General features: G+C 43.5%; 1 protein-coding gene across 8 annotated transcripts in view; it reads left to right on the top strand.

Moving 5' to 3' along the window:
* Nucleotides 1–15019, top strand: part of LOC137352419 (cation channel sperm-associated protein 2-like) — a 74909-nt gene that overhangs the window by 34596 nt on the left and 25294 nt on the right. For all 8 annotated transcript variants that reach the window (XM_068017809.1, XM_068017806.1, XM_068017807.1 and 5 more), the window contains 2 exons: nt 2555–2716; nt 14797–14921. In XM_068017809.1, the coding sequence (XP_067873910.1) occupies nt 2555–2716; nt 14797–14921 (287 nt within the window). The remainder of the gene's footprint in view (nt 1–2554; nt 2717–14796; nt 14922–15019) is intronic.

Below are 15019 nucleotides of genomic sequence, written 5' to 3'. Positions count from 1 at the left end.
CTGTTAAGAAGGCATATGGTGTGTTAGCTTTTATTAGTAGGGGGATCGAGTTTCGGAGCCACGAGGTCATGCTGCAGCTGTACAAAACTCTGGTGAGACCGCACCTGGAGTATTGCGTGCAGTTCTGGTCACCGCATTATCGGAAGGATGTGGAAGCTATGGAAAGGGTGCAGAGGAGATTTACTAGGATGTTGCCTGGTATGGAGGGAAGGTCTTACGAGGAAAGGCTGAGGGACTTGAGGTTGTTTTCGTTGGAGAGAAGGAGGAGGAGAGGTGACTTAATAGAGACATATAAGATAATCAGAGGGTTAGATAGGGTGGATAGTGAGCGTCTTTTTCCTCGGATGGTGATGGCAAACACGAGGGGACATAGCTTCAAGTTGAGGGGTGATAGATATAGGACAGATGTGAGAGGTAGTTTCTTTACTCAGAGAGTAGTAGGGGCGTGGAACGCCCTGCCTGCAGCAGTAGTAGATTCACCAACTTTAAGGGCATTTAAGTGGTCATTGGATAGACATATGGATGAAAATGGAATAGTGTAGGTCAGATGGTTTCACAGGTCGGCGCAACATCGAGAGCCGAAGGGCCTGTACTGCGCTGTAATGTTCTAATTCTAATTCTAAATGAAATGTAGAAAGTGTATTCTGACTATTATGCAGTTTGGTCAGAACTTCTTCTGACCTGTGTTCTGCTGCTTTGGGTATGCATTTCACAATTAATTGGTTTTGTTGATAACTGCTTCGCATTGGCTGAACATGTTTCATATTAGTCTACTAAGACTTCTAAAGTCTCTTTTGACTTCAACCTTCGTTATTTCATTTGTGGAGTACATGTCACTTATTTATTTATTTCTTTGTACTAAACTGTATATTTGTCTGCATTAAATTTGATCTTCCATATTTCTGCCCACTTACATATTTTATCCGTTTCATTCTGTAATTTCTGAACTGCCCTCTTCTAATTTTATTGAACCTCCTAGCTTGACTATTTCACATTGAGTTGCTGAAACCAGGTAATTTATATAAATTAGGAAAAGTATTGCTCCCAATACCAAGCCTTGGGCATCCTACTCAATAATTAACCCCACCACGACATTATGCCTATAATGAATTCTAATTGTTTTCTACCCTTTGGCCAATTTCTTAACTATTTTCAAGATCCTCACTGCTTTGCATTAAACTTCTATATGGAATCTGTCAAATACCTTTGGAAATTAAGGTATACCATTATCATAGAGCTTCCTTCCCTTAGTCCACGTTGGTAATCACTTTCTCAAAGAAGGCAAGGAGATTTGTCAGGTAGAATCTTCCCCTTCTGAATCTGTGCCGACTATTGCTTACTAGGTTACTATTGTTAACTAGGTTACTATTGTTTACTAGGTTACCATATCCAATCTATTATCAATCTACTGCTACTCACCCATGTCTAGTAACTCCTAATGATCATCAGTTTCTTACAAATCTCCTTCTATTGTCTCTCAGCATCCTGAGATAAATATAATCTATCCTTGGGTTTGTACTGAGGCTTTTTAACCTGTTTTAGGGCTTGCATCTTATTTATATCTAAGTTATTCATTTTTGTTTAGGTTATCTCTCTGTTTTGGGAGGGCACGGTGCTCATGTCTTCCTTCATGAATATGTGGAAGAAGCAATCATTCACAATAGTTGTGTTCGTACTCTGTTTCAACCCTGTTTTCATCTTTATGGTTTTCACATCTTAGTGTTGTTTACTGTTGTTTAGCCTCTGCTGCTATGCTTCTTTCGAGGTTCCTCTTTTCTCTATTCATTTGTGGGATGTGAGTGTCGCTGGCAAGGCCAGCATTTATTGCCCATCCCTAATTGCCCTTGAGAAGCTGATGGTGAGCTGTCTTCTTGAACCACTGCACTCCATGTGGGATAGGTATATCCACAGTGCTGTTAGGGAGGCAGTTCCAGGATTTTGGCCCAGCGATAGTGAAGGAACAATGATATCGTTCCAAGTCAGGATGTTGTGCAGCTTGGAGGGGAACTTGCAGCTGGTGGTGTTCCCAGGCCTGCTGCCCTTGTCCTTCTAGATGGTAGATGTTGTGGGTTTGGAGGGTACTGTTGAAGAAGCCTTGGCGAGTTTCTGTTTGCCCTCTGATCATTCTTTAACATGTTTCTTCATTTTCTTATATTCACCCCAATGAACCCCTTTGCCTTTTTCCTTCCAGGATTTGTAGTGATTATTTTTCCTCTTTATTTCAATTTTAATTTTTTTATCTATCTACTTAGGGTCACGCTTGTTTAGTATGAGCTTGTTGGTTTTAAGGATGTATTTATTCTTTATGCTTAGGATTATGCCTTTGACGGTATTCCATTTTTTTTCCACTGGAGGGAGCAGCCAAGGGCTGGAAAAGAATGGGATCTGAGTTTTGGAAGTAGAACCTTTTTATCTCTGCAAAACTGCACAGGCCTTTTAATGTGGGCAGCAGTTATGTTCACATAAATCTGCTCCATCAAGATTTAAGGTGGGTTGAAAAAAATTACAATGTTTATCAAACTCATGAATTTTTCTGATTCTCTTTTGTAACCAGTCTATTGTTCCAGAGGTTGTGAAAGGAACTCATCTCAAAACCAGCATTGAACTCCACTTTTTAAAAGTTATTCGAATCTTCAGAGCTTTACGTTCGTTGAAAATGATGAGAACATTTCATCAAGTGCGGCTGATTTTGTTAGCTATGACAAAAGCATTTGAGGTAAAATTATATTTATTGCCTACAACAGTGGGCGAAGTGGACTTACATGGACAGCACAAGTACCTTACATTTACAATTTAATACATACGTAATTAGTTGTTTGGTAGTACAGAACTTGAGTATTGCTGAAAATAGAGACATTTTGTCCAATCTTTTCCTTTTGCACTCGTCAGGACAATTTGCAAGAATACCATTGTAAGGGAAACAACAAATTTATACTGTATGAGAAGAGAGTGCTGATTGGTTGTCAAGTGGACTCTGATTGTACCTGTACATATACAACATGTCCCTTCCGCTGTTCGTAACGGGCAAGGTCCAGGCTGTACCCAACCAGCCCCTGCTTGCAAAACTCAAAATACAGTGTCCAACATTGGATGTGATTCTGTGATTGGCCAGCATTTTCTAAATAATCCTCAGTGTGCTAAGAATTATGCTGGCAACCAATTTAAGATTGTCACTGGGGCTTGCAGTGTAGCGCATTTGCGCATATTGGAAGCTACATATATTAATACACAGGGCCCTGTTCTTTGCAGACAGAAAGAACATGTACACACATTGCGCCTGTTTCAGTTAAACAAAATAAGTAACAGCCATTTGCTGGTTCATTCCTCAAGACAATGCCTTGGCCAATCAGAGTCAAGCTGCTTGGTTTAAATTTCAAACAAGCTTGGCAGTTAACTGTCAGTCACCATAAACTAGTGCATTCTCCATGGCAATGCCTCTACCAATCAGAGTCCGCTTGTCAACCAATCAGCGCTCTCTTGTCATATAGTATACATTTGTTGTTTCCCTTATATTGGCATTCTTGCAAATTGTCCTGACGAGTGCAAGACAAAAAGCTTCGATAAAATGTCTCTATTTTCAGCAATACACACACATAATTATTTACTTATTTAAAAAGTTCCATTGACAGTGTTTGTGAGAATCTTGGAATCGTGATCAACTCTGAGATGTAAACTCTACGTTCTATCCATCACCAAGACCACTTGTTGCTACCTCTGCAACATTGCGTGCTTCCGCCTGTAAATTAATCCTTCTGCCAATGAAGCACTTATACATAGCTGAATCACCCCAAGACCTCAGTGCTCTAATGTTCTCATTGCTGACATCCCATCTCCACCCTCCATAACCTCTGTTGCACACATTCTGTTCTGCATGAAATCTGATTATCCATCACACCTGTCCTCTCTGATCTACATTAGCTGTCCATTCCCCCGATGCCTTAAACTCAATTTGATAGTCCCCCCAAAATGGACACAGGGATCGTAATGCACAATTCACCTGCGCCCATTCAAAGTAATGTTGGAAGAATGCAAACTTCGTGCTGCCTGCTAATTTAAATGATACTGGCAAAACACGCTGTTGAGTGGCTGCATGCCTCAGCAGAGGAGACCAAGTATGTGTGAGGATTGCACCATTTAAAGCCAGCCTGCACCTCTTAGAGACAAGGTGCATTCTAGCTGCAACAGGTACTGAAAGTCATTGTAGAATAGTGTCTGAGCTACAGGAAAAATGAAGATGGACCAACATAGCAGAAAGCAGGCACCCAGAATTTCTGCTGCAGCACTCGAGGCACCAGTACAGAAGGTGGACAGCAGGAGAAATGCTTTGTATCGACACAGGGCCAGGAGGCCCTCGAGACAAGAAAGAAATGGCAGCAGATACCCATGGAGGTCAATGTAAACAGCATAAGCCTGAGGACCTGGATGCAGTGCCGCAAGAAGTTTAATGACCTCACATGCGTGGTCAAGATTAGTGAATTCAACTTTTAATGTCATATCCTTACAACTGAACAAATAGCTTTACATACTGCTCAATTCACCACACCCTTCACTCACCTACCTACATTTTCTTTCAAACATGCTCTCACCTCACATTCATAGATTCACCTCACCCTTACACACTTAGCATTGCTTCAAACCTCACACCCACATCTCACAGCTTGCACACACTGCCAGCTATTCAAATATGACAACCACATCACCCAAACACACTGCACCACACTCACTCACACTTCCCTCTCTCTTGTAGGACAAGGTGGCACGCAAACAGAGGCAGCAGCAGCTTATCAGTTGGGGACAGACAAGCCTGCAGGCCCTTACCCCATGGAGGAAGCGGTTGTCGTCATAATTGGAATGGTCATCACTGAGGGCATGGCAGTGGCAGATCTAAGACCATAAAAGATAATGGAATGTTCTTACCTAATACAGCTTTTCACATTCCACTTTCTTCTCACCCCACAGCCTCTTCTGATATATATGCTGCAGATGATGTCAGCATGCACCTCGTACTTTCAACTCCCACCCCCTTCCCTTCACCACAATGCTACCCTGTGCCTTTCTCCTTTCAGATAACCAAGAACTGCCATTTGGTCAGACAGTGCTGTGGGAGCATGAAGGTCAAGAGGAGCAGAACACTGATGATGAAGAAACACTATCACTCAATCTCACATTTGCAGCCACCAGCCCAGATGCTGGCTTTGTGCATACTTTAGACATTAGCATAGAGGTGGGATCTGCAAGTGGGAATGAGTGACCTGCAGTCAGGGCAGGGGGAAAGGATAGCAAAGGTGCCAGTTCCCCAGAGAGTGAGGTCATACATGAGTGTTATATTCCAGAAAGTCAGTTGGTGAAGGAAAGAACTGGAGCCAATCTTTACACACTTTTATAAGCATTTATTTACAGAGATATATGTTATAAACATACACCTCCTAACGCAACAACCACAGTTTCAGTCTGTGTCCTTTATAGGGGCACAAATGAATCCCCAGTTAATGCCCACCAACTGCCTACAATTAAACACAATTACTATGCAATTAACAAGGTGTTCTGCTGCAGAGGACTCAGATGAGGACTTCAATGGTGCTGCTAACAGAAAAAGACTGATGGACATGCATACAGAAATGCTTAGTGCATTGGCAGGTCTGCTAGAAAGTCTGCTGTCACTTTCAAACAGCATGGAGAAATCTGGCTCCAAGTTGAAACAGGGCTTTGCGCAGAGCTTGGCGCCTATCCTTTCCGGCGTGGAAGTGGTGGCCAACTCCATGAGAACTTGACCATGATGCAGCACCTGATGACCGATATCTCAGCTTCCTCTGCAGAAAAAGCAGAAGCCACCCAATGTCTGAGTGCTGTAGTGGAAGCTCAGACAATCACAAATCAGGACACACACTCTGGCAAGTACTGCAAGGCTCCTCCAAGGTGGCTGAAGTTTAGTTTAGTTTTAGTTTTAGAGATACAGCACTGAAACAGGCCCTTCGGCCCACCAAGTCTGTGCCGACCATCAACCACCCATTTTTACTAATCCTACACTAATTCCATATTTCTACCACATCCCCACCTGTCCCTATATTTCCCTACCACCTACCTATACTATGGGCAATTTATAATGGCCAATTAACCTATCAACCTACAAGTCTTTGGCATGTGGGAGGAAACCGGAGCACCCGGAGGAAACCCACGCAGACACAGGGAGAACTTGCAAACTCCACACAGGCAGTACCCAGAATTGAACCCGGGTCGCTGGAGCTGTGAGGCTGCGGTGTGAACCACTGCGCCATTGTGCCACCCTTAAAAGTCAACCACATTTCTAGCTTTTAATTAGAGATTTTTATTATTTCAATCCAAATTCTACCTTTTGCTATGGTTGGATTTGAACCCATGTCCCGAAAGCAATACCCTGGGTCTCTGGGTTACTTGTCCAGTGACAATAACATTATGCCACTGCCTCCCCTATATGTAGCAGAACCATTGCTTCAGAACCCCAATGGCCTGCTCTATGATGTTTCTCAGGTAGCATGGCTGTCATTGTATGCATGCTGGCCACGCATGGCTAGTTTGCCAAGCAGAATCATGAACCAGGTGCAAAGCGGATAGCCCTTGTCACCCAGTAGCCACCCTCTGGTTTGTCATGGTGCCTGAAAGATTGAAGGAAAAGCAGACTATCGCACAATGAAAATACCATGATTGCTGCCAGGATAGCAAGCATTCACCAATATTATGTGCTGAGCCTGGTCACACACTAATTATATATTTAGCAAGTGGTAACCTTTCTAGTTGTGATACATCTTAGCATTGAGATGCGGTGCCCGCAAAGCCACATGCGCAGTTGATGGTGCCCTGCACCATGGGAAAGCCCGCTATCCTGGCAAAGCCTCTCTACCAGCTGCAAGGTACAAGTCAGGAGAGTGATAGAATAATCTTAACTTGCCTGGATAAGAGCAGTTCCAACAACACTCAAGAAGCTTGACACCATCCAAGATAAAGCAGCCCGCTTGATTGGCATCCCATTCACAACCTTAAACATTCACTCTCTCCACCAGCAAAGCACAGTGACAGCAGTATGTACCATCTACAAAATGCACTGCAGCAACTCGCCAAAACTCACTTGGCAGCACCTTCCAAACTCGCAACCTCTATTACCTAGAAAGACAAGGGCAGTAGACAGCTAAGACCACCTGCAAGTTCCCCTCCAAGTCACTCACCATCCTGACTTGGAACCATATCGCCGTTCCTTCACTGTCGCTGGGTCAAAATCCTGGAACTCTGTCCCTAACAGCACTGTGGGTGTACCAAGACCACATAGACTGCAACGGTTCAAGAAGGCAGCTTACCAGCACCTTTTCAAGGGCAATTAGAGACGAGCAATAAATGCTGGCCTGGCCAGTGATGCTCAAATCCCAAGAACGAATAAAAAAATGATAAATAGAAGTAACATTCATGCCACACAAGTGCCAGGCAATGACTATCTCCAACTAGACGGAATCTAGTTAGCGTTACAAGGGGTCATAAATTTAAGGTGAAGGGTGGGAGATATAAGGGGGATGTCAGGGGAAGGTTCTTTACCCAGAGAGTGGTCGAGGCATGGAATGCCTTGCCCGGGGAAGTTGTTGAGTCAGAAACTTTAGGGACTTTCAAAAGGCTTTTGGATAGGTATATGGATAAAGGAGAATGATGGGGTATAGATTAAATTGTCCTTGACAGAGGACAAAGGATCGGCACAACATTGTGGGCCGAAGGGCCTGTTCTGTGCTGTATGTTCTATGTTCTATGTTCTATGTTCTATGTTCTAACCATTCTCCTTGATGTTCAATGGCATGACCATCACTCAACCCCCACCATTGACTATAAACCTAACTGGACCAGTTAAATAAATACTATGGTTACGAGCAGGTCAGAGGCTGGGAATCCTGTGATGGTAAGTCATCTTCTGAGACCCCAAAGCCTGTTCACTATGTACAAAGTACAAGTCAGGAGTGTGATGAAATACTCTCCACTTGCCTGGATGAGTATGACTCCACTTAAGAATCTCAGCATCATCCAGAACAAAGCAGCCTGCTTGATCAGTGCCCCATCCACCACCTTAAACATTCATTCCCTCCAACACAGGCTTACTGTGGCAACAGTGTGTACCATCTCATGATGCAAGGGCAGCAGATGCATGGGAACACTACCTGCTGCAAGTTCTGTCCAACTCACAACCATTATGATTCTTTACCAAATGCTGGAAGGTGGGATTAGACCTGGTGGATCGTTTTTTGGCCGGCACAGACCTGATGAGCCAAGTAGCCTCTTTCTGTGCTGTAAATTTTCTATGATTCTATGATCCTGACTTGGAACTATATTGCTGTTATTTTATTATCGCTGGGCCAAAATCCTAGACCTCAATCCCTAACAGCAGTCTGGGTGTATGGACTGCAGTGGTTCCATAGGGTTATCCAAAATCACCTTCTCAAGGGCATTTTGGATGGGCAATATATACTGGCCTTGCCAGCAACACTCACATCTCATGAATGAATTAATAAAAAGCCACATGCTCGCTCCCCCACTTCTGGCTGGTCAGTGAGAACACAATGAACTTCCCTTTCCTGACATTATGAGTATCTGTCACCTTTCTGATACAGCAGTGGATGCTGAACTGGGAGATGTGAGATCTGTTGCCTGCTCAAGCCTGGAAGGATCCCATCTTAAAGAAATTCAGGACCTGTCACCTTCACAGCCACTGGAAGCGCCGTCCTCATCCTGCTCTGAGGCTGCAGGCCGGGTTGCAAGAAGTGGCAGAGTTCTGTACGCAATTCCTTCATAAAACACAGAAGATGCATACACTGCTTCTGGCTTAGGTGCAGGTAAGAGAAGTGCTCCTGCAAGACCCTCGGTGGATAATGCCTCAGGCTGGGAGCCCTTATCCCCCCTCCTCCTCCTCTTTCTGCAAGCAGCTTGTCCTTTTCTTTGCTGCCTCTGTTTCATCACCATCTCATGCTACAGCCCAAGGGAAATTGCAACTATAGCACCCATGGCTGGGAGCAAATGGTGCCTTAAACTCTTGAAGTCACAACCAGTGCATTCTTCGAGCTGACTTTTGTGGTGCCGGCAGGTCTTCCAGTGGCAGCCTGAAATAGTGGTGGGGTCCCCAGCTCGTCCATTTGGAGCCTTCTCGGCAATAAACAGCCTAGCGCTGGGATCTATGTCCTGTTAGAGGTAGGGATCCCCCCCTCCGAGAGCTGCCAGTCAATCGGAGGGCGGGCAGCTCAGTAGCATCGGCAGCACCACTGCAAGTGGTGGCCACTGTTGGTACTGCAAGAGATCATGGACCCAGGCCAAGTGCTGGAGCCCCGACTCAAGATGAGTGAGGAAGGGTTGCCAGGGCCAGACCGGCAGGCCCCAGAGAGGGAGGGGTGGGGAGGGTGGGCGTTTAGTGCACGGTGAGGGGCGGATTAATGTAGGTGGTGTTTTTAATGGCGGGAGCCATCTGTGGCCCATGGAGGAGGACCCCCTCCAACAAGCCTGCAGGCAGCTCACCTTGTTTTAGTGGGCGAGCTCCCCACGTGACGGAATGCCCCACCACCCCCCCCCCACCCCCGCTGCTGGTTAAATCCCAGCGGCGGCAGGAAAGGGCCCTTCAGTGGCCAGTAATAGTGTCCAAAAACCTATTCAATCTGAGTACTCATCCAATGAGCATCCACAGCCCTCTGGGATAGAGAATTCTAAAGATTCACAAAACTGACTGAAGAAATTGCTCCTCACCTTAATCATAAACAGCCGACCCCTTATTCTCAGACTATGAACTCCAGTTCTGGATTCTCAAGCCAGGGGAGACAGCCTCTCAGCGTCCACCCTGTCAAGCCCTATCCGAATTGTGTGCATTTCAATAGGATCACTTCATTCTTCTAAACTCTCGCGAGTATAGCCCCAATCCACTCAATTTGTCCTCAAAGGACAATCTTCTCATCCCAGGAATCAATCTAGTTGCACCCACTTTAATGCAAATATATTCTTCCTTAGAAAAAGAAACCAAATCTGTACACAGTATTGCAGGTGTGGTCTCACCAAAGCCCCATATAATTGCAGTAAGGACTTCCTCACTCTTATACTCCAACTTCCTTGCAAGCCTAATTGCTTGCTGTTCCTGCATGATAACTTTTTTGTGATTTGTGTACAAGGACCCCCAAATGCACCTGAATACCAACATTTACTAGTCTCTCAGCTTTTAAAAAATATCCTGCTTTTCAATTCTTCCTACCAATTTGGATAATTTTACACTTCCCCACTGTATACTCCATCTGCCACCTTCTTGCTCAATCACTTAACCATTCTTTATCTCTTTGTAGCTTCTTTGTTTCTTCCTCACGGCTTACTTTCTCACCTAGCTTTGCATCATCAGAAAACTTGGATATATTACAATCGCTCCCCTTATCTAAGTCGTTGACATGAATTGAAAACAGCTGAGGCCCAAGCATGCATGCTCATAGTAGGTCACTAGTTACACCCTGCCATCTTGAAAATTGACCATTTTTTCCTACTCTCTATTTTCTGCCCATTAACCGATCCTCAGTCCGTGCTAATATAATACCCCCAATCCCATGAATCCTAATCTTGTGTAACAGCCTGATCAAATGCCTTCTGAAAATCTAGATCTTCTCCCTTATCTACCCTGCTAGTTACACACTCAAAAAGCTCTAATAGATTTGTCAAACATAAGTTCCCTTTCATAAAACCATGTTGACTCTGCCTAATCATATTATGATTTTCCAAATACCTGTTACCACATCCTTAATAATAGATTAAAATATTTTCCTTACTACTGATGCCTGGCTAACTGGCTTATATACAGTTCCCTGTTTCTCTCTCCCTCCTTTCTTGTACAGCATTATCTCCATTTGACCTGGTACAATTATCCATCACCCCCTCAAATCCCACTTCAGCTGAAGACTACATTCCCTCTGTGCAATGCGATAGAAGATCGACAATATAGGTATCTATATATTAGAACCTAAAATTCTTGGACCCGCTTCACCGCCATAACTGCAGTGGAGTAGCATTCCCACTGCACCAATGGTCTCCACCTCAACTCCACCAAGGTATCCTTTGTCAGGCAAGGTCTACCAATTTAAGTTGGCCTTTGGGTGGAGGGTGAGAGGGGTAGGAAGATGCATCACTGGCAAGCTAATTTGGGTAAGCCAATCATAATGCTGTAAAAATCTTTTAAACTGTTAGCAATTATCCTCCTTTATAAGAGAACCAATCCTACTAGCTGTCTTCTCCCGATAGCAGTGATGTAGTGGGGGAATGTATAAATAGAGAGATCAAGGAAACATGCAACGCGAACAATGTGATAAGAATAGGAGATTTTTATTTTCAAGTAGACAGGGAGATGCAAAGCAGATAAACTCAATAAGGTAAAGAATTTCCAAAGTGTATTGAGGACCGTTTTCTGAAACTGTTTTAGAACTGACAAGGGAACATGCCACACTAAATTTAGTATTGAGTAACAAGCCAGAATTAATGAATGATGTGATAGTAAGGGAGCATCTTGCAAACAGTGACCACAACATTACAGAATTTGACATTAAATTTCAGAAGGAGAAAGGTGACAAACAAACCAAGGTTTTGCATTAGATAAGGATGACTTTGAAGGAATGATATGTAAGCTAGGTGCGGTAAACCTACAGAAAAATAGTGGGAGGTATTTAACAAAGTATTTAGGACAATATAAGACTAAATAAATATCCCTAAAGAGCAAAAGCTCCACATGTACAGTTAAGCATCCATGGCCAACATACAACGTGAGACAGAGTTTAAAACTAAAGGAAATGGCTTACACAATTGCCAAGAAAAGTGGTAATCCAGTGGACTGGGAGAGCTATAAAAAGTAAAAGCACACAAAGAGAGTAATAAGAGGAAGTATCAAAAAATCACAAAGCTATCAAAACTAACAGCAAAAGATTTTACAAATATGTTAAGAAATTGGCTAAGGGAGATGTGAGCCCATTAAAGACACAGCTGATCATAAGGCAATAATAATGCAATGGCAGATTTATTAAATGAGTACTTTGCATCTGTTTTCACAGCAGAGGACGAGGATAGCAGGGGAACTAAAAATAAATCAAAGGGACAAACTTATAGGAATGAATATAAGTAACAAAATGGTAATGGAAAAAAATAATGGGACTTAGGATAGAAAAATCTCCAGGACCTGATGGTTTCCACCCCTAGGTATTCAAAGAAGTAGGTGAGGAAATTGCAGAAGCATTAGTCATGATCTTTCAAAGCTCTCTCAATTTGGGAATTGTGCATTTCAATTAGAAATTTGCTGATTTCACTCCATTATTTAAGAAGGGAGAGAAAGAGAGAGAGAGACCAAGTAACTACAGACCCATCGGTTTAACATCAGTTGTGGGGACAAAGCACCCCACTTGATCAGCACCCCATCCCCCACCTTAAACATTCACTTCCTCCACCACTGGCGCACAGTGGCAGCAGTGTGCACCATCTACAAGATGCACTGCAGCAACTTGCCAAGGCTCCTTCAACAGCACCTTCCAAACCCATGACCTCTATCATTTGAAGAACAAGGGCAGCAGATGCATGGGAACAACACCAGCTGCAAGTTCCCCTCCAACTTCACACACCATCCTGACTTGGAAATATATTGCCGTTCCTTCACTGTCGCTGGGTCAAAATCCTGGAACTCCTGTCTTAACAGCACTGTTGGTGTGCCTACACCACATGGACTGCAACAGTTGAAGAAGGTGGCTCAACATCACCATCTCAAGGGCAATTGGGTAATAAATATTGGCTTTGCCAGCAATGCTTACATCCCAAGACTGAATAATAAAATAAAAGAGCAAGATGCATTCGAGGGACTTCTGCACTATCTGCCTGGTCCTCCTTGTCTATCTGGCGGTCATCCATTCCCTCTCTGCCTGCACTCTCTTAATCTGCGGGATGGCCACCTCCTGAAATGTGCTATCTACATAGTTCTCAGCTTTCTGGATACACTGCAGTGATGTCAGCTGCTTCTTAAGCTCCGAAAACTGGAGCTTGAGCTCATGCAGCTAATGCTATTTCCTGCACATGTGGTTGTCCAGGTCACAAGAAGCATCCTGGAGGTCCCACATGGCACAGAATGTGCATTCAACATGACTGAGGTGCTCTGCCGTGCCTCTATTTATTAGACTACTATCTAAACATTCCAGAAAGAAACAAAGATTTGTCCCTCATCCAGACAAATAAAAATACCAGCTACTCACCAATCAGCTAGTCCCCTTGTGCTGATGTCACCTTAGGTGCTCTTTACCTCTCTCCCTGGCACTCTCAGGCTCTCACTCTCTCTGCTTTCACTGACTCTTGCACTGTTTCATCGAGATATATATCCAAGTTTGCAGGTGACATTAAGGTAGGAGCCACAGTGAATTGTGCAGATGGAAGCAGGAAGTTACAAAGATAGACTAAGTGGGTGGGCAAAACTGTAGAAGAAGGGAGGTCAATGTGGGGAAGTGTGAAATCATGCACTTTGGATTTGAGAAAGGCATGCTGGAATATTTTCTTAAATGTGAGAGACTATGAACTGTGGAGAAGAAAGGGGGTTTGGGTGTCCACATATAGAAATCTCCAATAGCTAGTGCACAGGTGTAAAATGTGATGAACCATGCCAATGGAACATAGGCAATTATCTCAATGGAGTTGAAATTCAAAATTGAGGAAGTGATGTTTCACTAGTATATAGCCTTGATCAGATCCCATCTCCAGTACTATGTTCAGTTTTGGACAGTGCAATTCAGCAAAGATATATTGGCCTTGGAGGAGGTGCAGTGCATATTCAGTAGAATGATACCAGGACATAACAGTTAAATTATGAGAACAGGTTGCATAACTTTGGTTTGTATTCTCTGTAGGGTTTGGAAGGTCGAGAGGTAATCTATTCATCGTTTAAAATGATAAAGGGAATCAATGGGGGCAATGCAGCAGAACTATTTCCTCTGTTGGGAGGGACCCAGAACCAGTGGGCATAATCTTAAAACTAGAGCTAGGTTACATAGGAGTGAAATCAGACAATGGGACAGTGGAAATCTGGAACATCTCCTCCCTAAAAGGCTGTGGATGCTGGGTCAATTGAAGCTTTCAATACTGAGATCGCTAGATTATTGTTACATGGGGTTATAAAGGGACATGGAGCAAAGGCAGGTAAATGGAGTGGAGGTACAGATCATTCATGATCTAATCAAATTGTGTAATAGGCTTGAATGGCCTGCTCCTGTTCCCATGTTATGGCAAGCTCAGGCCATGACCCTGCACTGAAACCTCGGTGCGCTCCATTTGCATCTCTCCACGCTAGGTTCTATTGGCTTCCAGACTTATAGCTTCTCAGGAAGTGGAAGCAGTAGGTTTTCTTGCTGTGAAGGCCATCGTGCCAACCCTGCCTCTTCCAATATCTTGGACCTTCTGTGGGGTATATAGAAGTTTCATCCACACCAGACTTCACCAGGAATTTGCCAAGGTGCTCATTTAGGATGGAGATCCAGTATTTCTGGCTGCTGCCTGATTTTCCATCCCCTTTACTGCACTTTTGGGCACTTTATCCTGGAAGGGTGGCCCAGTACTCAAAGATATTTAGGGCTATTTTTTAACTATACAGAAAAGGTGGTTATTTTAACATACTTTGACAGCATGATGATAATTTTGCCATCTGTTCCTTGTGTACTTTCATTAGTTTTCACAATGAGTATTAAGCTAAGGGAAAGTGCTATGTTGTACCTACCTATGTGTGCTACAAACTAACAATCAACTTTTTATCTATTCTAGGCAATGACTTTCATCTTGCTGTTGGTGTTGATATTTGCTTACGTTTTTGCTGTAGTTGGAGTGTTACTTTTTCGGAGTTACACAGAGTCTGATGATCCAGATCTTGGTTACCGCTCAGCTTTTCGGTAAATGCATTTTAAAATTTCTCCTAAAAATTAATTTCATTTTTAAAAGAAATAACCCTTTCCTTTTATGATTTATCTCAGTTTGACAACTGTTAGGA

Source organism: Heterodontus francisci, chromosome 38 (genome assembly GCF_036365525.1).
Source record: "Heterodontus francisci isolate sHetFra1 chromosome 38, sHetFra1.hap1, whole genome shotgun sequence".
Classification (NCBI taxonomy): Eukaryota; Metazoa; Chordata; class Chondrichthyes; order Heterodontiformes; family Heterodontidae; genus Heterodontus; species Heterodontus francisci.
The sequence above is the reverse complement of the archived record's forward strand: the minus strand, read 5'-3'. Positions and strand labels throughout refer to the sequence as shown.